Source organism: Procambarus clarkii, chromosome 19 (assembly GCF_040958095.1).
Source record: "Procambarus clarkii isolate CNS0578487 chromosome 19, FALCON_Pclarkii_2.0, whole genome shotgun sequence".
Taxonomy (NCBI): Eukaryota; Metazoa; Arthropoda; class Malacostraca; order Decapoda; family Cambaridae; genus Procambarus; species Procambarus clarkii.
The window spans coordinates 26,326,145-26,349,706 of NC_091168.1; the positions used below are offsets into that span (position 1 = coordinate 26,326,145).

Genomic DNA, 23,562 nt, shown 5'->3' on the forward strand with positions numbered 1-23,562 from the left:
ATACCTGAAAATAAAGCTGAATTTTAGTACTTATACCCGCATGTATACGGTATATTCAACGTCTCATTTGTAACTAGGTACAAAATAAGTACAAGAATGTAAGAACTCTTGTATATATAAAATAAATAAATAAAAAATAAAATTAACCAAAATTATGTCATACCATAACTGTAACATGCTCGTGTCCGATGCTAGACAAAAATGATGATAATAGAGTCCATTTCATGTGGTCTTTATTATAGCAATTATACAAGTTGGTCAACAAACAGTATTGTTTGAAAATAGTAAGACATGGGTTGACATTTAGGGGTGAGGTAGGTTACATGGAGTTTATTAGGTACAGTAGTACTTAGTTTTTCTCTTGAACTGGTTGAGAGAGGAACAGCCTTTGATATGATTGGGAAGGTCATTCTACATTCTGGGTTCCTTGATTTGTAGAGCATTTCTGGTTTGGTTAAGGCGCACTCTTGGAATATCAAATAGGCATTTGTTTCTGGTGTGTTGCCCATGGGCTCTGTTACAACCTTCTAGGAAGCGTTACAACCAGGATTGTGAATGCCTCAACAATTGCAACAAGATAGCAAATTTTTTTCTCCTTTGTCAATCCTGACTACACTGTCGCGAGTCATGTTTCTTACCACAATACTGACAGCTGAGGTCAAACTGACATTTCTAAGCCATATGTCCCCGAACGAGAACACTTCATACATAATACAGGCTCCTCAATATATTTTGCCACTTTCCTAAATCCAAGTCCTTGCGGGTACTTATCAACTGGATGCCAAGTCATGTGGGAATAATAGGAAATGACATTGCAGACGAAGCTGCAAAACTTGCAACTAAGAGAAGAAATGTAGACATTTACATACCACAGAGTCTATCACAAATTAAGAAAGAAATTAGAAACAAAGCAATACAAAAGATGTATAGTGACCACACCACAGCAGCTGCAACATCATGATCTACAGGTTGGTACAAGAATTCAACCAACTACGAACCACTTAGTTTGATGAAAAGGAACAGTAGAACAGCACTTACATCGCATCAGGCTTGGATACCCATGTGCATGGGAAATAAGCTTACAGGTTCCGGAAGATGAGAGGAAATATCAGCACTGTGGAGAAATGCCCGACAGACCACTGGAACATTATCTAACACAGTGCAGTTACAAACCCATTAAGATTTCAACTTAGATTCAACAGAGCAGAAGTTGTTAAACTCATGGGACAAAATCTTACTGAAGCGACCATACGACCAGCTCCCACATATGCAACTTTCAATGGCTGGTCTTTTTTTCATCAATCAGCTGCAAGGTAACAGTGTTGATTTGGTAGTTATGACATCATTGTTATGCAGCACATGCAATTAGCTCTTGCAATTTACGATATTAAAACGCATTTGCCTGTCTTCCAATCATTCCAATCTACATCTTCCAATCATATAGGCATCAATATTATTTTCACTTCCTACTTTTTAATATATCTTATTGTCATCTGAAAATTTGATGATGTAGTTTGTAATGAACAAATCCACAAGAGCCGTGACGAGGGTTCGAACCTAAGTCCGAGAGGATCACAGACGCTGCCTTAATCGACTGAGCTACGACATGATAAAAAGAACTGCAACCGGAAGTTCTACTGACCTTACTCGGATCCTGCAGCCTCTCCGAGAGACAAACCAAGATTTCACATGATTCCCCTATGTACCCGAGCTGTTCTACCTCTTCACCCTTACTTCATTACACACTGAAACCACAATAGCGTGAATTATAGTATTTCATTATTTTATAAATAATATTGTCTAATGTGTGCTTTAAATTTCACTTTGCCAATACAGTATTGTATTTGCCTGTTTACTGTATTTTTCAAAAACCGAATAATAAATGGGATTTTTCAATATACTGTATATATAAATTATTTTCAATATATATATATATATATATATATATATATATATATATATATATATATATATATATATATATATATATATTATTTGCAAAATAAATCTATATTATATAAATTATTTGCAAAATAAATCTATATTATTTTAAGAATAAATTACTTTTTTAAATTTATTTTAATCATTTTTAATTATTAGCAACATTAGGTATACACAGCAATGTGCTGCTACCCTATTCTATGAGATATTACACAGTGTAGATCAAGAACTACCTATAGGTTCAGCTATTTTTTACATTTTGATTTTTTGATTTGATTTTGATATTAATCATCAGACGAAATGGGGAAACCTTTGACAAGCCGCTTGCTTCCTGTCCTCGTCGACGCCACTAGAGAGACAGTGTGAATTTCCACTGCCTTTATTTTTTACCCTAGGGTAAATTCAGGTAAATTTTAAAATCATGATGTAAGCGCGCTGTGACGTCATACATTACGTCATAACACATCATTCACAAATAAGTGACTAATTATTACGCAATGCAAGTGGCTTTAAATAAAGCCCTTCGTAGAAAGATTACATAACAAAATTAAGTTGAGGATATATTACACTTACAAGGAGTTAGGGAAGAGATGGAGTGAGATAGATGATGTTGTTGAGGGGGAAATTGAGTGAGGCGTGAATGTGGGCGGCGCCCGGTACACTGTGTGGTGGTCGGCGCAGGTCTCCCCCGAGTGTGTCCTGAGTGCGTGTGCGAGTGTGTGTGTGTGGGAGAGTGTGTGAGGCCAGGAGAGTCTCGGAGCAGCATGGAGGCCCTCATCCCCGTCATCAACAAGCTGCAGGATGTGTTCAACACGGTGGGAGCGGACGCCATCCAGCTGCCGCAGATCGTGGTGGTGGGCTCCCAGGTAAAAGGGGCTCCATTTGCCGTGTTTTGAACTATATTATAATATACTGCGTTAGTAAAAAAACGTTTTTGAGGAGCTAAGATAGAGTAGAGGTATGATGGAGGTGAGAAGTGCTTTATCATGATGGTACAGATGAAGACTATTGTATTGTATTTGGTTTTAATTTACTGTATTTGGATACAAAAATCGTTTAGTATACTCCACATTCACTTGGATTTAAAAACCTATCTAATCTTCCCAACCTAACTTTGTGGTAACAGTCTAAGCTAACAATATCTATCGTGCCTGGGGTCTGGTTGCTGACCAGGCCTCTTGGTGGTGTGGTCAACCAGGCTTACCTGGTTGATGGGGTTCTGGGAGTTGTTCTACTCCCCAAGCCCGGCCCGAGGCCAGGCTTGACTTGAGAGTTTGGTCCACCAGGCTGTTGCTTGGAGTGGCCTGCAGGCTCACATACCCATCACATCCCGGTGCTCCGGCACTTTTTTGTAGAAAACAGTCTCGTTTTCTCTTGAAGATGTCCACGGTTGTTCCGGCAATATTTCTAATAGGCTGTTTGGTGCCGCTGCTCACAGCTTGACGTACGAGTCTATGCTTATAGTCTGATGTATGAATTAACCGACTTGCCCCAGGATGAAACCCTGTAACAGTTGCTTGTATCCCCGGTACCTATTTACTACTAGGAGACCAGAGGCATTAGGTGAAAGGAAATGTACCCAACCATTTGTCCTACAAGGGAATTGAGTTCGGGATCTCGGGTTGAGTTGGGAACGATGCTGTGTTATGGGATCCCTTATGGTTAGACAGTACAGTATTGAAAAGTATTGGCCCCTTAATGACTGTACGATTTGACTGCATTGTAGTTTGGTATGCTTCGGTAAGTAGAGCGAGGAAACTATCTCGCTACATTTTTCCTTCCCTAAAAACAAACCCAAAAATATTTTTGTATACTGTATATCCAATACAGTACTGATGTGGACAAAGAATTTGGCCAGAGGACTACCAACTTGTGGTTAAATCAATCAATCATTTTAATGTTTTGCACAAAGTATAAAGTTGTCCTATTCCAATGCATGAGAAATGCCGTGGACAAAGTGAGAATTCTAATGCAGCATCAATATTGGATGGCTTTGTAAAAAACAAATACCCAGTTATTGGAAGCATTAAAAATATAATTTTTATTTTATGTTAGAGGTTACCGTACCTGTGAGTGGGTGGGTGAATCCACGAGTTTATTACCCTATGGGTGAAACAGTATCTCCCGTTTTCTGTCCTACATTGCAGCTTGTTGAGCTTGAAGCCACTGCTTGTGTGAATTATATATGACCTCTTATAGAAGTGGTCAGGGATAATATATTTAAATTTGTTCAGCATTTTAAAAGTCTGAGATCAGCCTTGTCATGTCTGGTTTGTAGTGCTGTTAGTCCTGAAGTCCTCAGTGTTTCCTTGTATGATTGGACTTAGTTTTGGGATTACTGTACTCGCCTAGTTGTGCTTGCGGGGACTGAGCTTTGGCTCTTTGGTCCCGCCTCTCAACTGTCAATCTACTTTTGTACAAATTCTTGAGCCTATTGGGCTCTATCAAATCTACATTTGAAACTGTGTGGGAGTCTGCCTCCACCACATTACTGTTCAATGCATTCCATTTGTTATCTACCCCTGACACTGAAAAAAGTATTTCTAATTGTATTTTGTATACTGTACTGTACTTGTATTTTTGTTACTTCGTGTTGAACTTTTCCCAAAGATGTTTTGTCCTTTTTAAGGCGAAGTCTCCATTATTTTATACAGTAGTCCAGAGATTTGTAAAACTAAATAACCACTCCTTTTTTTCTTCGTCAAAGATTTGTCCATTATTCCTAAGGCTTGGTTGACCTTTTTTTTAATGCAGCTCCTACTTGCTGAGCAACTTTCAATGTTTGGTGGCTTTAACTTTAGGGCCTTTTTCTTATCTGCTTTGTACATACCAGTATGTAGATACCCAGGATACTATGTATGTAGATACATAGATACCCAGGAGTTAAGCAACTGTTGCGGGGTTACATCCTGGGAAAGGTCAGTAGTTCGACGTAGGGAAGAAGTAGATACAAGCCTCAAAAATATATATAGACTGTATCCATAGGCTTCCTATCCCCGACAACAGGAATTACAGTACAGTATCACTAACAATGGTGGTCTAAATTTACTTAGGAAGCATGATTAATATGAGTTCTTTAAACTCAAATTTTGTTTCCTCACTGTATTTGTTGCAATGTCTGGGAAAAAAAGGAACCATATCTTTCAAATTTCAATTATTGTCTCCTGTTAAGCAATCACTTTCGGGAGGTAGGACTCGTTAAAAAGAAGTACTGTATCACAATTACAACAAGATAATGGTGCACAGTACAGTACTCAAGTTGATCACCAATAAGAGTTTTCTTTCATGCAGCTATACATTTTAATACAGTATGTTTTGATTTTAGGAAAATGTCATAAGTCTTCTTACCTTCGAAAAGATATACCAAAATCAAGCCAATTCAGCATAATGTAAACAGCTCTGATAGAAAACTAACTTTAACTGTTAAGTAACTTTCTATTTGAATAGAATTATAAATACAGTAACACAAAGATTGATTAAACGAGTTATCAGTGTCATGTAAATAGCGTGAGGTATGCAAGCTTGGTTATTGATCTCATTCCGCATGATATAGTAATTTTATTCTGCACTGTTTAATGTTTCACAAATATTTGTTTAAACAGAGTTCTGGAAAAAGTAGCGTCTTGGAAAGCCTTGTGGGACGATCTTTTCTGCCACGAGGAACTGGAATAGTCACACGGAGACCATTAGTACTCCAGCTTGTGTACACATCAATTGATGACAATCAGCACCGATCACAAGAGGCAGGTGTGTACCTTAACTTAATTTGTTTAAGTATTTTATGGACTACAAATAACTTTACTTAGTCGTACCTTGCATGTTAAAAATGAGGTACCTGTAGTGATGATGGATGCTGGTTGGAGTAATTGCTGCCAAAATACTGGTAGGCATATTTACATTTATTTTTACTGTAAATCTATCTCTTTCATTTTAATGAAATTAAGGTTTATTAGAGTGAGAAACACTAAGTATTATAGGTACTGTACTGTACCATGGTTTTAAAGAGTAGCAGTGCTAGTTTTGGAGAGACTCAATTTCAGAATTTGGAATGGGTAAAAGGGTGAGAATGTTGCAACACCGTAGCTGCAGCCGTTGCAACCTTTTCTTGCTATGAGGGTGTTCATTGCACCAACCATTTTCTGTATTTGACTCATGTTTTGGAAAAATTCTTCTTGTGTCAATTTCAGAGTGCATGCTCTTGAATCATCCACACCTAGGACTTCATTTATACTTATTTAATTGATACCTTCTCTTTTCACCACCATTACATCACTTTATTTTTATTGGTTTTAGCATTTATATAAATTTAAATTTGTATATATTGGTTATTCCTGTCATAAAAACTTCAGCTTTTTCTAGTATTCTAGGATTAGTCTGCTTTATCACATCCATGGAATACTCCTACTTTATCATCAAACCAACCAATTGCTCATTACATCATTAACTACTTCAACTTACCTGGTATTTGTATTATAGCAGTAATAATTCTTGTTTGGTTACAGGAAGCCAAGTTTTCATAAACTTTTTGTGATGAAATATTTGTATTTTATATACCATATATTTATATATACTGTATATATATATATTTAATTATGACAAGATTTTGTTGAGAAAAGACATTTCACTACTGACAAGACATAGGTCAGCAGGTAAATCAGTTCGGCAATGCTCACATGATGTTACGCAGTGCCCTCGTGCTCCTCCCCGCAAGAAGGGGGGATCCAGACATAGCCTCAATGATCCCCAGGCTTCAGGTAACAGTGCAACTTTGCATCATTCTTAGGACAACCCTTGTGCATTCAGTTTTGTGTATGACCAGCCTTATATATGCTAGGTTGTTTTATGGTAGCATTATGGATAAAATTTAATAAACAAAATGAATTAGGCTTTATTTTAATGTGACTCTGACTAGTATGATTGAAAGCAGAGCTTGTGCATTCTTTTCATTACCACTAATGCTTATGGTCTGTGCTGTAATTATCTTTTTTTAGTAAACCAAGTATTATACTGTGCATTTGTTTCTCAAGCTATTCCACTTTGATGCTCCCTCAGGCCAGATCAGTGCACGTTCCATTGGATAGGATGATACAGTACTGTAGTTGGATCACTGAGATACTCTGCACTGGTGTAACAGTCTTCTCAGATATCCTTGTCTGATCATACTGATGCTAGGGAGACACTGGCAAATTTATAAACTTGAATTGGGGTCACAAGAACTGCCAAATCATGCTTTAACAAACTGACAGTTACCAAATTGGTGGCTATTCCCAACAGCTACCAGATGCTCTCACCAACCTCAGCCTCTTCATCTTGATCTACCTTGAGGTTACCTTGAGGTGCTTCCGGGGCTTAGCGTCCCCACGGCCCGGTCGTCGACCAGGCCTCCTGGTTGCTGACAAGATCTAGGTGCAGCAGAGGCAGTATTGTAGTTGGTTTTGAGTTGGTTCCAAGGATAAATGTTCCCATGGCTGTTAGATGCTGCTGCATGCAGTCTGATGTAGGAATTACAGTCCAGCTGATCCACATACCCCTTGGAGGTGTTTTATTAAGTTCTCTCTTTGAACATGGAAAATAGTCCACTAGTTATAACCCTTATGTTTAGAGGGAAAGTGTTGAAAATCCTTTGGTAAGCACTACCTCCACTTCAAAATAGTCACAAAAGAACCTGTGGGAAGACAAAAACTAAGATGGAAGGTAGCCAGAAGAATGATTAGACAAGATGGTAGTCACCATAGATGAGGTGAAAAAATACCAGTAGGACCAGGCTAAATATCACCACATGCTGAAGTAGGCTGCAGGGATATTTTGTCACTCACTAAAATTGTTAAACTCTAACAAAATCTCAAATTTTGAAAAAGTAAGTATAATAGTCCTAATAGTCAAAAACTGGGACAGACTGGAGGCATTAAATTTATTGGTCAGTTGCTAACATACATTCCTTGCACAGTTGAAGGAAATTAGCAGGAAAATAATGGAGCATCTGGAGAGGATAAATTTTATAATGGAAGGGCAATATGTATTTTATAGGAAAAAAGTTATGCTTGACAAACTTGATACCTGTAGTTCAATGCTACCTATTGGAAGTCCCTTGTCCTTGCCTTGCTTTGTGTGGTACTTGGACTAATGACAATGCTGGCAAGGACTCTACTCAAGAGCTTCAGTGTTTTTGTCCTCACACAGTTGAGCCATTTTCTGTCTTCATTTTCCTTGTTTTGTATCATTCAAATTAGTAGAGCTGGTTTCCTGTCTTAAGCACTATTGTAAGTTCCTCAGGTCAAGGGCCAGGCTTGTCTGGTTGAAATTTGATTGGTAAGGAGAAGCAACCTGCAGGAGCCTGCAGACTCCTATCCATTACACCGTTGCTGATTAACACTTTCTGCAGAAACTTTTCCAATAACTCCCTAACATAACATTTTTTGCAATGACAGTATTTCTTACTTGGTTGAAGGTGGTTGAAAAGATAGGACCTTAGGTGGTCTTGGCTGTCAGCTAGAGAGAATTCTATAAACATTAAAGACCCAAAACTTTTCAATACCCTCCCTCTGAACATAAGTGATATACAGTAGCTAGCTGACCTGTCTCAATGTTCAGAAAGGAACTTGATAAATACCACCTAAGGATACCTGATCAACTATGCTTCAATTCATAAGTTAAACTGCAAACAGCAGTGTCTAACAGCCAACTTAACAAACGAACGAGATATAGGACAAGATACCCTTCGGGTGAGCGGGAAGTGGGTATACAGTAGCTGAAGAATAGCTGGCGAGAGGAAACATCAAAGTCAGAGAGACAGAGCCAGGGTTAAACCCAGCTGCATAACAGATCTGAGGCTCTCGACAACATGGCCGGCTAAGCAAGGAGGGGTGGGGGGCAACGAGGCAAGTACAGCTGTCCTCTTGGGTCGTGGAGTCTTCTTTCTTCCACGAAGCAGCCTAGTTGACCAGACTGCCAACCAGGAGGCCTGGTCATGAACTGGTGCATAGGGAATGTACATTCTTGGAACCACACAAAGGTAACCTTGAGGTAAGAGGTTTTTACCATTGCCACATCAGGTGCATTTTTTATTGTTCTCTTTACTAAGAGCAGTGGCTTGTTTAGTTGCACTTGTGACTTTCTGGGTGATTCTGCTATGTTGGAAGTTAATATATTTCTACATACTTTACTCATGCTGATTAAAAGAATAAAATTCTGGTCCTGGTTCCCGGGAGACGTGCACAAGTCCAGGGTCTTGGTATTTTCTAGAAGGTTCTGCAGTATCTGTTCCTTATGCTTTTGGGAGCTACTGATGGCCGACCAAAAAGTAGCGTTTCAATACACTTGACAATTTTTGTTTGTTATTAAGAAGATTGGAGCAGTATAAGGGTTAACAAGATTGGAGCAGTGTAAGGATTAACAAGATTGGAGCAGTGTAAGGATTAACAAGATTGGAGCAGTGTAAGGGTTAGTTATGTTAAACATATTTATTGATTGGTAATTTATTTGGTTATTTTTTTTCATTGCAGGTACTCTGGAACTAAATGAATGGGCCCAGTTTCTTCATATCAAGGATAAAATATTCACAAATTTTGATGAAGTCCGGGAAGAAATTGATAGCGAAACTGCCAGGATAGCAGGCAGGAACAAAGGGATATGTAATGAGCCCATTAGACTAAGAATATTCTCTGATAAAGTTGTGAATCTGACTGTGGTGGATTTGCCAGGTTTGACCAAGGTAGGTCTTTGAATGAAGCTACAGTTAATCAATTTATTTCCAGCTCTGAAGTGTTAGGTGATTATACTTGTCATTTTAAGAGGTAGATGCATGCAGGTGCAATTAATTCAAATACATTGCCTATTTAGTAAGCAATACATGCTGGTTTATGAAATTGCTTTAGGAGATGCTCATTAAATTTCTTTAGCTGACATTAAATTTGTTGTCTAGGTTCCAGTTGGGGATCAACCAGAGGACATAGAATCACAGATTCACGAGTTGATTTTATTTTATATTGGGAATCCCAATTCCATCATCTTGGCAGTCACCCCAGCCAATATGGACATGGCCACATCCGAAAGCCTCAAGATGGCCAAGGAAGTGGATCCCGATGGTCGACGAACCTTGGCTGTTCTCACAAAGTTGGACCTGATGGATGCTGGTATGTACATGTATTGTGAGGTAGTTTTGTAGACCACATGTGTGAAAATGTTTTTTGTACACCTTGACAATAAATGGGTTACTTAGCTTCATGAGGACTATCTTCTCTGGTAGTATCTGGGAACCGGAATTTGTGGTTCCTGGCTCCTGGACAAAATATACCTCGGTAACTTTTCAGGTACCATTTTGCAGCACAAGTGAGTTTTGCCCAATTTTATTGTTTTGATTTGAAAATTTAACATTGCCTGGAGATGCAGTGTGAGGTACAGTACTTCAGAAATTGGACTTTTGAGTGTACAGTAGAATACAGTGTATGAACAGCTCGTCCGAGCTGGACACAGTTGCTTTTGGACAATCTCTTCTGTCCATCCCCCCCCCCCTTCTCCCCCACACACACACTGCATAGAAATTGTCAGGTAAGAATGTGGAGGAACTCGAGGTAGTGGAACTTTTCACGGTGTAGGTACCGTCACTTTGTGGCAATCGGGGGAAATTATGAGGATGACCAACTGGTAGTTGGCACGAGTGTTATTTGGCAGTCTTGGTGTTAGCAAGTAACACTTGGAAAGTGTTTGGGTATAGTGTACTGTATGTGAATGAAACTTTGAAGGTCATGCCAAGCTAGACTGATCATTCTCCAGTGTCTTGGCAAGAGTAAGGCCCAGCAGGGACATTTTAGTGATACTGCTTTGATACACAATGTCCACCTATTCTATATTCCTAACCATGGAAATTGTAGGAGTTTATCTTAGAGAGCAATCAAGTGTTTGTTCAGACAGGAACTTTTTGTATAAATCTGATTTTTTGTATTTCAGGTACTGATGCCATTGATACATTGTGTGGGCGCGTCATACCAGTGAAACTTGGCATCATTGGTGTTGTGAATCGGTCTCAACAAGACATCATTGATGAAAAGGTACAGCTTTGTAATTATTTGTAAGATTTAAATATGGCAATTGTATAATACTGTAGTGGCTTTTATTAAATAAAACTATCTCTGTATTTTATTTTATCCTGTTTCAAATTTGATGTCGTAAGTGAGGGTGATCTTGTAGAGCATAAGGGAGGTACCTGGCTGTGCCCAGGTCTCTCTCCATCCTCACATCTCGTCTCCCAATCTCCTCCACTCATCCCATCTCCCCCTTCAACTTTCTCTTCTCTTAATCCTCTCCTTCTTGGGATTTCCCACCCTTTCCCTCTTCTTTCCCACCCTCTTCTTCATCTTTCTTGCCACCCACTCTTTTCCCTCACTGCCCCTCTCCGTTGTCCTCCTCTTCCCTCTTGTCCCCCTCTGACCCCTTCTCTCAACCTTTCTCCCCTTCTATCCTTACTCTCCCTAAATATTTTCCCTCGATCTTCTTGCATGTAGTTGCAAACCTCTGAACTTTTTAAGTTTTTGTTTCATAAAGGACAGGTTCTATGCTGGTGCTGCATACTCGAGTAATAGTCTCTCATAGCTAGTCATGAAAGTTTCCTTGGTTAGCTTTTTAAATGCTCTTATGTTTGCTAACTTTCCATCTGCTTTTGATGTTATCATAATCACATGAGCTTGTGGTGTTAGTATTGGTACTGGTATTGTAATGTTTACAATTTTGGGTGGCAACATTCAAAGTGTATAGTGTTTTTTTTTTTATGTTAATTTAATATAGTGTTGGTTACATTAGTGGGATATTGGAACTGTAATGATGTAATGATAGCTGAGACAAGGATGGTTTTTGTAAGGTTTGGAGCAGAAAGCTTGAACGAGGCTAAGGGTAGAGAGTTCGAAGGAGGGGATAGTGTAGAGCTTGGGGGAATGTGTTGAGCTTGGGGGAGAGCGTATAGCTGGAATAAGGCTAAAATTTGTTGTGTACTTTGTAGTGAGGCATCTTGTGTGTGTGAGTAGGAACTAGACTCCTCAAATATTACATCGTATGCTAATGACTGTAGATGGCGTTAAAGAAGATCTGTGGCATATCCAGAGCGTTTGTCACCAAATCACTATTGGAGTTAGACTGCCGACTCTACATTCGTGTTTGTAGTATGTGTTTGCTTATATCCACACTTCCCATGACCTTGTGTTGGACATAGATTGCTTCTGGCAGGTTGGGAAAGTCACTAGTTACTTTTTGGCCTTCCTAAGTGATTCGTGGAAATGTGTTTCAGTTGTAATTAGTGCACATAAGATTGATTATTGGAGGATATTTAAAGTGCTTATTGTAGAACTTTTTGGAATGTGGAATTCTTAGGGATAAGCTATGTGGGATTAACAGGGACATTTAATTGCCTTCACTGGAACTCCTGAGAACTTGGAACAAATATATTACTCTTAATATAGTTGCTACAGTATTATACCCACCTCCAGGTCTTTTTCTGTTGTTTCTTGTAATTACCTACTTGTGATGTAGATACCTACAGGCCTATCTCCTTCACCTATTTTCATTATTCTTATTTGGATTAACACTATTGCATGCCTGGCGGGGCACTCAAATCGCACCGGAAGGTAGGCCAAGCATTCCCAGTGAGCACACAACCCAAAGTTAAACTTTCACTCACTATGTTTATACTTATTACCAAGACTAAGCAAAAAATATTACATGACGACATTTGCATCATAACCAATTCTGTGTGTTTTGATTTTATACCACATAATGTGTCAATAAGCTGCGAAAGTGTTAAATAACATTGGCCACATAAGTATTTGCCCACTCCTGAAGTTTGCTAAGATCTTCTTGCAGCCTCCTAGTGTCCTTTCAGTTCTTGCTCTCTTCATTAATGCCATCATCTGCAAACATTGACGTTTATGGGCTCCCTCCCTAAAAGGACATTTACATAAATTGGGAGTAACAGTCCTAGGACAAAGTTGTGTAGAACACTTTCCACTCCTCTCCATCCCGATGTATCCTCTGACTGTTTTCCATCCAGCAGGTACTCCCATAACCAGTCAGTATCTTCAGTTATCCCCACTCTTCACTCCATCTTGTGTATTAGTCTGTGTGTGTGTGTGGGGGGGGCTATATCAAGAGCCTTGTGGTAATCAAGGAAGATGGTCTACTCATCCTTATTTTTGTGATCATCATAGAATTCAGTCATTTGTTTAGCACTATTTTTCCCTACCTCTGAAGCCGTTTTGTGCCAGTTAAAAAATTTACTCCCCAAATGTTCTACAGTTTTTCCAGTTTTTTTCCAGCATCTTTCAGGGAATGCATGTTAGTGACACTGGGTCTATTAATTCAGTATGTGTGTGTCAGAAATATATATTCACATTTTGTTTCATAAGCAAGTACTGTATAGTAGTATGTCTGTGTAATAAAAAAAATCATGATGGTAAACTTGCAAATCAGCCAATTTGGGGCAGTTGTCAAGATTTTATTTGTGAAACTTTTTTAGGTTAACAGAATGGCTGAACAAATGTTATATTATTAAGTGCTTTTTCAATTACATTTGAATGGTAAGCTATTATTGTTGGAGACCAATTAATGCTCTCTCCAAAAAATATATCCAGGTAAATTTGCTGTTGTTCACCTTGTGTGCTTCATGCTTTATTACCTGTTCCTTATCTCTTTCAGTCAATAAAGAATGCTCTGACTGATGAGGCTGCTTTTCTCCAAAGGCGATACCCAACCTTAGCAAACCGTAATGGAACACCGTATCTGGCCAAGACACTTAATAGGTTGCTGATGCACCACATCAGAGATTGTCTGCCAGAGCTGAAGGTTAGTGGCTCATTATGATGAAAATTGATGTTATGTCTAAGCAGTTATCTGAAGCAAATCTTTATCTTATGGTGTTGGTGTGAAGTTAGTCGAGTCTCACATAAACAAAATTTAAGTGCCAATCATTAACTGTTAGCCTCTATTCACTCAGCAGCACTTGGGCACCTGGTTGTAAACAGATTGGCAGATTGGTCTTCTTTCAGGGAAAACTATTGGGTAAGGATTATCATGAGCTATGGGAAGGGAAAAGCTCTAAGCCTGCTAAGAGTAAGTCAAAGTTCTGTCCCTATACTCATCTGTGTAGAGAAAGAAAGAGACAGAAAAGGAAAAGGTGGCCTGCTGGAAATCTGGATGCGACAGATAGATTTACAATACAGTAGTTTCCATTTTAGGAGTGTTGTGATAATTGTAATGGAAACTAAGCAGGTGATGAGTCGCAATAATGTGGCTAAAGTATGTTTGTCGTCCCTTCACCTTCTAGTGTGTGGTCTGGTCAAAATGGAAACTAATTAGACTTCCAATGAGGTTGGACTACATATGTGCTAGACTTAGAATTAACAAAAATTTCTGTATACAGTATATATATATATAAATATATATGCTAGTAATTTTTGTAGAACAATGTGTGCAAAAGTGTGTTATCAGTTGCACAAATAAAAGCATAATTATTTTTACTGTACACTAATTTAAAGTAGAAAAGTTTGGCTGCAATAATAAACATTATAAGCAAAAAGGGTCTAGTATAAATTGGTCCATTGTAACAACATTCCAATGTAATAGTTTTTAAATATTTATTATTTACTTTAGGGGCCATTCCCAGTGCACAAAGACTTAGTTATGTCAGACACGGTAAATGTACTGTTTGTGTCGAGATCCAAAAACACCTTCCTGACTTGACTGTGATAATAAAATTATCTAGTACAGCAGAGGCAATTTATATATTTATTTTTTATTTACAGACCCGTGTGACAATGATGATGTCTCAGTTCCAATCACTACTAAATAGTTACGGAGATGATGTACAGGATAAGGCACAAACGCTCTTACAAATCATCACTAAGTTCAATGCTGCATATTGCCAGACAATTGAGGGCACAGCAAGGAATATTGAAACTACTGAACTGTGAGTTTTTGTCGTTTTATTGCTCTTCAGTTAGCCCTGTGTACTCACCTATTTGTACTCGCCTATTTGTGCTTGCTGGGGTTGAGCTTTGGCTCTTTGGTCCCGCCTCTCAACTGTGTGTGTAAACTACTGTGAGAGAATAAAACTTAACCTCTCAGTTGGGGACTTTCATGGTTTTCTTTCAGAACTGTATTGTAAAAGCTTCCATATACAGTACCCGTTTATAATCATGCTTCATTTGTCAGGTAGCCAAATTTGTTTGTAGAATTCTGTAGCAGTTGTGATCATTTGCTGTAAATTATGTGTTTTAAACTGCATAAAGTGGTAGTTAATGTAGAAGAAAACGTAAATAGATTATTAATTCGTTTATAAAAGTTTAATGTTTATGGTAATTATAAAGTAATTTGAAATAGAGTTGAGTGTTCTACAAGTAAAATGGACTAATTATAATTCTTGTATACTGACAGATGTGGAGGTGCACGTATTTGTTACATATTCCATGAAACATTTGGCCGCACTCTGGACAGCATTCATCCTCTGGCTGGGCTTACTCAAATGGATATTCTTACAGCCATTCGTAATGCTACAGGGCCCAGACCTGCCTTATTTGTTCCTGAGGTAAGCATCCTTATGTTCATTATAATTATCTTAATTGAGTAGTTACAAGTACTTAGATGAATATGAATGTGTGTGTGTTTAATTTCACTCCAATGAATTGGGGTGGGTCCCATATAATTCACCGAATCAAGGTTACACTGTACTTTAGCATAATCATTTCCAAAGATATTGATGCAAAATTCATAATTATAACCTTAAAAATAATTTAGGAAACTTTAAAGAATGAGTATAAACATTCTAAGCATTGCTGACCTGGGCTCCAAGAAAGCCTGACAGGTACAATCTAGGTGTGTGGTAAGGAGTTGGACTCTGAAAGTGTTAAGATGCATTTGGACAAATTCCTGCTGGAAGTGTTGGATCAGCCAGGTTGTAATGGTTTTAATGTACTGGTTTTACTCCCAGGCTAGGCTTGGGGAGTAAAACCAGTAATTGAAACGACTTAGAGGTAACTACAGGTATACCATACTTAAAATAATATACTGTAGTTTTAAGACGAGTGTATCATGTTTGTGCTATTTCCCTTGCATGGCACGATGGCCTGTATGAAATCTAGGAGACGGCTATAAAAATTTATGCATTGCAGTGGGCATGTTACATCTGTCCCTGTGGCGTAGTGGTAAGACACTCGCCTGGTGTTTTGTGAGCGCTTTGTCCTTGGTTCGTATTCTGACCAGAGAGGATGTACTGGGCGCAAATCCTTAACTGTAGCCTCTGTTTAACCCAACAGTAAAATGGGTACCTGGTTGTTAAACGATTTGGTGGGTCATATTCCAGGGAACATAGGATTTAGGACTTGCCCGAAACGCTATGCGTGCTAGTGGCTGTACAAGAATTTTATAGCTTTACTTTCATGTTTAACTCTAGTAATGTGTTCTGAAAACCTATAGGTTTCGTTCGAACTGCTAGTGAAGCGCCAAATACGCCGCCTTGAAGAGCCTTCCATGCGATGTGTTGAGTTGGTACATGAAGAGATGCAGAGAATCATTCAATTTTGTGGAACCGAGGTATAGTTACTGAAAAAAAAAACTGGTGACCTAAAAAAATATAATGTAATAAGAATGAATAAAATATATTTAAAATCTAGCTTAAGGTTTCATAATTACAAAATAAAATAACATTTCTTTAATGTGGATATAAGTAATATAATGTAGATACAAGTGGATATAAGGACCAAGTAATTTGTTCGGTATATATTTTGCTGAATGTTTAAAGGTTTTCCTGCTAATAGCATTTCTTTTTCCTCAGGTACAACAAGAAATGCTGAGGTTTCCAAAGCTACATGAAAAAATTGTTGATGTTGTCACACAATTACTACGCAGACGTCTGCCACCCACCAATGCAATGGTATTTATTTTATTCTTGTGGTGTGTAATTATATTTTGCCTTACAATTGACTAAAGTTCAATTTAACCAATTTTAGGTATTCTTAGACATTGTAATTTTTACTTAATTAAAATTTTAAATTATTTGTCAGTGTCTCGAATGCTTGTGTATAGTGGAACTCCCATTGTTTGGATCACAACTTTCCGAATTCTCACATTATCTGGATATAGAATTTCCAGCTCTCTCTCCCTCATTAACCGGAATTGTCCGATTAATGTAGGTTAGTGTATTATCTGTGAAGTCTGGGTGCAATTCAGTAGTGGAGGACACTTATACAAACTACCCAAAAATATTACTAGTATATATACCAGTGTACATTGTTGGACTCCTATTAAAACGTACAACATTTTAAGTTCTTAACACAGATACATCCTACAAGTGCACTAGCTATGCCTTCAAGCAATACAACCACTATAGGCTTAACAAGCACTGCTGTAAGCATAGCTGTAACAAGCACAACCATACCCATGCCCACCACCACAAACACAATGACCTTATGACAAGGATATTTGTTACACCCACCTGCACTCCTTATATAATCCTGTGTATATTATTGCACCTTGTACACATTACATCACTGTTTACATTGTGATATACCAGCCCAGAGTGATGCCCTTATAAGTGCATGTGGATTGGACCTCATCTGTTGCTTTCTTCATTATGATAACAATGGTATTGACTTAATTGGAGCTCTTTTGTTTTTTATAGGTGGAAAATCTTGTTGCAATAGAATTGGCTTATATCAACACCAAACATCCTGATTTTCGGCCAGATGCTTCATTAGTGTCAACTCTCGCAGCTGACGAAGAGAAAGCTCGTAACATTCCAGTTCGGCGGGCACATGGAAATGCTCCTTCTACTTACGAACAGGACCTAAGGGAACAGTCTAAGGTAAAGTCTCTCTCTCCTGTTAGCATGTTATGCAAAATATATTGGCATCGTAGTTGTTTGTTAAGTGTTTTGCATTTAATTTTTTACACCAAAATAAGTTTTAATTTTGTCAGTTAAATTTTGCGTGCTATGTTTTTGGTATTTTTATTTGAATTAGTTACTTTGTAATTAGAGTACATTAGTGTAAGCTTTCCTTGTATTGCTAGTTTGTTCTCCATACCAGCATATTGAGAGACACCTTGCATACGAAATATTACTCAACACACACCATTTAATCATGAATTAGGCTTTGCCTACAGATTAATCTCTAGTACTAATCCTCTCTGATGACTCAATACAGTATTACTGTTTGAAAATAAACGTACAAGTTATATTTAACATTTTATAGTTCTCCAGAGGCTGCTCTTCTAGCTTCCTTGATGATGTACAATTTTTGTTTTCTCATTTGCAAATAAGATGACTATTTTAGCTGTTTGATCACATCTAAAATTTTTGCTATGGGAAATATTTTGTATTTACTTGTTTTAATGAAATATGGAGTTTCTGTAAATGGTTTCTTTATAGTTCATAAAAAATTCAAGTGCAATTTTTGTTTTCCCAATTTTTTGCTAGCTTGATTTTGCATGCTCTGTTAATGAATAAATGGTTTTTTAGCGTATTAAAAGCTTCATTTGAAATAATTTCTTACGAAATTTTAGATGTAAATTTTAATCATATAAGTTTTAGATGTTCAATATTTTGGTACTTCAGTGTTAAGAGTCAATTTAGAATAGTTTTTACAATATATTGTTACCGAGAAGTGTTGCCCCTTTCCAATTTCCCTCAAGCGTGGAGAGTTGAGGCATAATGACAGCTTTGGTAGTAGACCAAGTCTTCAGGAACACCAAATGAACCTAAAGGTAACCAATTACATCCTGTATGTTGCTTCTTAAATGGTGATTAATCCCAGTTGATCGTGGAGAATGACTGTTGCATAAATAATGCCTTTGGAGCATATTTAATACCATATTTATATTGTTTTATATATTTGATAATAAATTAATATGGTTATTAAAAAATGTATTAACCTACCTTAGGTAATATGCTATACCTAAAAATACAAATAAGAATCTGTGCATGTTTATGTACTTTGAGGTTTTATGGCATTCTCTTTTGTAATTCATCAGTAAAATTGTATATAAAGTCAAAAGTTGTAACAGATGGGGAAAAACTGTATGTGAGCTGTAACACTTGGCTGTTCCTTTAGGTAAAGGCTCTGCTCTTATTATTGACAAAACTTTGCATGGTCAGGCCAGGTCAATTCTTTGCAACCTGGATTGTTTCAGACTCGCTGAATTATTTGGTGCAAGGAAGAAGTACTGGAGAAGTGTCAGCCCTAGTATGGCTACACGACGGCTCGTTTATTAACCTCCCTTGATTCCTTTCCATGTTGTACTTGGCTTCGGTCACACCACAATGGAGTGGTCTGATAATTGCTAGTTGATTCACCCAGCTGCTACAACAACTGCCTCCATGTGTCAGCCTCTATGTAGGAACAGGACTTGCAGGCTATGCTTGCCTCACATTTCTTTTGACTGTTTCTTCATGCACTTCAAGCTGTCAGTTAATGACTGTACTTCCTCTTGGAGAAGCATTTTTTCTACTGTGCTGTGCTTTGTTTTGGGATGTGCACATTAATGTTGGGTACATAAATTGCAGGCATATTTGATATAACTTCAAGTGTATGTACAGTGCAACCTCGATTCAACAAACTATAGAACCAACCCCAATTTATTGCAGTGAGGGATTTGTTGCAACCAGAGATGGCTCCAGGAGGCCCATAGTTGTGATCAAAAACTGGGAAATGTCAAAACGAAAACGAACCATAAAATTTGGTTTTAAATGGCTTTTTAAGGGCTTTCCAAAGGCCGCAACATTTTTTTTCACCCATCTACAAAAAATAATTTAAAACGTGATTGGAGCCATAGAAACAGAATTACCATTCATACCCTAATGTTTCCCATGCTCTATGGACTGATTTCAGCGAGTGAAATTTTAATTTCAACATTTCATATGAATGACAGCTACCTAGAGAACCTATCTTTAAAGAGACTTTAATCACATCTGGTATATTTCCCATGCCTTTGCCTCAAACCTCAACTGACATATATAATTGTGAATGGAAAGAAGGAAATTTCAAAATAAAAACAAACCATAGAATTTGGTTTTAAATGTGCTCAATGGCTTTCCCAAGACCCCAACTCTTTCTTCTATTGTTGTGCCCATCTAGGAAAATCATTAAGAACATGATTGGAGCCATATTAAGAGTTATCATTCTTACCCTATTATTTCCCATGCTCTATGGGGCTGATTTTGCTAAAGAAATCTTAAATTTTTAACCTATTATATATAATAACTTGCAATGATTAATGATGGGCAAATTTCCACCAGTCTTTGAACTGTCCCAACATCCTAAGCAAATTCGCACATCCCCCGCATCATTGAATAAGAGTTCGTGGAATCGGGTGAGTGAATCCGGCCTGGAAAGTGTAATTACCCAAGTGTAGTTACAGGATGAGAGCTATGCTCGTGGTGTCCTGTCTTCCCAGTACTTTGTCATATAGAGCATTGAAACTACTGACAGTTTTGGCTTCCTCACTTAGCTTGTTCCAACTGTCTACCTCTCTGCTTGCAAAATAAAACTTGAATCTTTTTTTTTGGTACCTTTGTTACCATAGAGTGAATCGGTGTCCTTTTGTTTGCGATGGTGCTGGTTTCAGGAATTTCTCTTGTCAATTTGGTTGATTCATGTTAGTATTTTGTAAGTGGTGATCATATCACCTCTTTTTCTTCTATCTTTGAGTTTTGACATGTTTAACACTTTTCTCTCCTCGTAACTCGTTTCTCGGTTCCAGAAGCTATTTGGTAGCATGCTGTTGCACCTTTTCCAGTTTCTTTGTGCTGCTTGGGATTTGGGCACCATACAACTGCATATTCCAGTTTTGGTCTCACAAATGTCATGAAATGTTTCTTCAGTATTTCACCATCCATATAATTAAAAACAAGTCTGAAGTTGGAAAGCGATGCATACGCTCCTCCCACAATGTTCTTTGTGTTCCTCTGGCGACATCTTGCTATCTGAAACCACCCTTAAATCTCGTTCTTTTATTAGAATTCTGTAATTCCTCTCCATGTAGTTGGTAAGTTGTGTGTGGTCTATTTTCTTTGATTTTACATTCCATAACAAGGCATTTATTCACAATGAATTTTACTTGCCACTTTAGGCTTCAAGTACTTATTTTATCTAAATTGGTTTGAATGGCATTACAATCGTCTTCATCTCCTATCTTCCCCAGTATCTTATCATCTGCAAACATATTCATATAATTCTGTATTCCTTCTGGTAGATCGATTATGTAAATGAACATTACTGGTGCAAGAACTGAAAATTGTAATACTCTACTAGTAACACGCCTCGTTCCAACGAGCAATATTCGTGTGCATTCCAATGGGAGATTCTCCAAATCAAGGTTGGTTGAATCGAGGTTCCACTGTAATTTGTTGATTGCTCAACGTAGTGTTAGCACGGTGATTCCCCCATAGACAAGGTTAGAGATCTGTTATACATAAAGTACAGTGGGTTATTGAACACTCAACCACAGAATGTGATTGCAGTGCTTTTACAGTGCTAAACAACAAACATATTTTTGTTTGCCGTATTTAGAGATAGATTTATTCTCCTACATAGGGTAAGGGGTTATGAAATGCCCTTTTCTGGTAGTCCCTGCTCTGTTGCCCTTTTCCTCGTGGGTGGTAGGAAGGTTCCATTTGGGTGGCTTGGGACTGAGGTGGCAGTGCTGGCTGAGACTAGGTAACCTGGACTGCCTCCTGGTGGCAGTTGGGTGCATAATGTATTATTAGGTATTTGCCCTGCAGCAATGATTTTGCGTTGTTTTCCTTAGGGTTCCAAATTTCTTTCAAGTTGTTGAGCTTTTTGTTGCCTCTATTTCTGGTAGGTTTCCTTAGTTTTGGGTTAATCTCTGATCCTCAAGCTTCTCTTGCCTCATAGTCAGCCAGATCCTGGTCCTGTCTTCCAGTAGGTAAGGAAAAGTCAGAGGCATGATGCAATTTGCTACGGTTTATCGATGACAGTACTGAAGCTACACGAGCTATTAAAGGCCTACCAAGAAAGGACATTTCATTCAACGTTTAATTTCTGGGAAGGCTCCCTTGGTATCTCCTTTAGCTACAAACCAGAATACCTGTCAAACCCTTGGTACCACACCAGGCTTTATTATGGGAGCCTACTGCAGACCAGTTTTAGAATCTAGAACACTTGAAAGGGGTAGTTTGAGGATCTAGGATCATCATATTAACCAAGAGAAAAGACCACCAGAGAGGTATTGAACCAAAATGGACATGGACCATATTTGCAACATTAATCCTAACTAAGTAAACAATTGTTAACTGGACTGAAGCACTGGTTCGTAGCACATGCTCATTACCAGGTAGCAACACCGATTGTCCAGTCACCGGGCCGCATATCTAGTCAATTCACTTGCCTGGTGTCAGTCTAGTGCCACTTGGCTCTACTGACCCCAATGTCTGATTTCCAAATAACTGTTGGTCTCTCTTTGGACAGTGTCCAGCATAAGAGCCTGTGCTTCATTTGCTCTTTTGGCTTCAGGGTTTTGCTCTTAAAACCAGTCAAGTCCATCGTCTATCCTCCTAAATGCCTATTGTCATATCCTTGATTATGATAAGTTTTGATGTGAGTGGTCTTGGCCACCATCTCTGGAAGTGCCTCACATCTGAAACCTTAGCTGCCCCCAATTCAATAAGGTCCTCTTCACCTTGGAGACAGGCTGCACATTTGGGTAAGCATTGGAATTGTGGGCATGGAGACCCGTGCTGCCTCAGTTTGAGAACTTGAGTCCTCAAACTTGAGAATTCTTCTGAATGGTGAAGACAACAACTACCACATCTCCCTCCTCAAGTGCAAAGTCTAACTGCTTGGTAATTTCAACATTTTTCATTTATCTTCATCTATTTCTCAAATCTTTAGTGATTCACAAACTGAAAGCCAACTTTTTTCAAAATACCTTTAATGTTGATGTCTTTGGCTTCATTCTATGATTTTGTTATGTTTCTGAGTTTACAACTCATGAATGTTGTAAACTCTCCAAAACTCAATGAGGTAAGTGCCTGTGTTTTTTTTTTTATGCCGCTAGTGTGTCTGGGCCATAGGTTTAAACAAGGTTGTGTTTGGTAACAAAAACAAAAACACGTTTATGTATAAGTTGTCAAGGTACAGTGGGTGTCAGGTGTAGTGTCCAAAAGTCAGATATTAACAGCAGTTTTTGTCTTCACACAATTCTTTTTACTTCAGGTTCAAAGTTTTGTAAATACCAGTCTTTAAATACCTTCCTTTACCCAATCCTTGGAAATACACTTGCACACAATTGGCAGATGTGATTTTAACTCTTTCTGTAAAGCTCTCGGATTTTCTGAATGGCACAAAATAAGTATCTTCAGTTTATGATCTAGCTAAATTTTCTTCAAGCAAATTGTGTATAAGGGGAACTCCAGAATGCTTAACATATGCTGTAATGCATGAATATAACTCCTAAATTCACAAAACACATAATGCATGAATACAACTCTAAACTCCAAAATGTACAAAACACTATAATGTAGGAGGGGGTGGGGATTGTCCAACTTAATGCAGAGAATATGGTAGACCTGATGATTAACATGGATTAGCTGTTCTCAATCTGTAAAATGTAGTACAGTATTACATG

At 38.1% G+C, this 23,562-nt stretch overlaps 1 protein-coding gene across 13 annotated transcripts in view; it reads left to right on the top strand.

The window, feature by feature from the left end:
* The first annotated feature begins 2,550 nt into the window (after positions 1 to 2,550).
* Drp1 (dynamin related protein 1) overlaps positions 2,551 to 23,562 on the top strand; it is a 42,249-nt gene continuing 21,237 nt past the window's right edge. For 5 of the 13 annotated variants that reach the window (XR_011229114.1, XM_045741390.2, XM_045741391.2 and 2 more), the window contains exons 1-13: positions 2,561 to 2,807; positions 5,544 to 5,688; positions 6,591 to 6,695; positions 9,444 to 9,652; positions 9,863 to 10,073; positions 10,888 to 10,988; positions 13,621 to 13,767; positions 14,727 to 14,890; positions 15,358 to 15,508; positions 16,396 to 16,512; positions 16,754 to 16,852; positions 17,600 to 17,782; positions 18,610 to 18,681. Coding sequence is in view for 12 of the 13 variants with exons in the window: in XM_045741390.2 (XP_045597346.2) it covers positions 2,706 to 2,807; positions 5,544 to 5,688; positions 6,591 to 6,695; positions 9,444 to 9,652; positions 9,863 to 10,073; positions 10,888 to 10,988; positions 13,621 to 13,767; positions 14,727 to 14,890; positions 15,358 to 15,508; positions 16,396 to 16,512; positions 16,754 to 16,852; positions 17,600 to 17,782; positions 18,610 to 18,681 (1,806 nt within the window). In the remaining variant the exon portion in view is untranslated. Of the gene's footprint in view, positions 2,808 to 5,543; positions 5,689 to 6,590; positions 6,696 to 9,443; positions 9,653 to 9,862; positions 10,074 to 10,887; positions 10,989 to 13,620; positions 13,768 to 14,726; positions 14,891 to 15,357; positions 15,509 to 16,395; positions 16,513 to 16,753; positions 16,853 to 17,599; positions 17,783 to 18,609; positions 18,682 to 23,562 lie in introns of all 13 variants that reach the window. The other 8 variants (XM_045741393.2, XM_069327191.1, XM_069327193.1 and 5 more) reach the window with 4 other exon arrangements.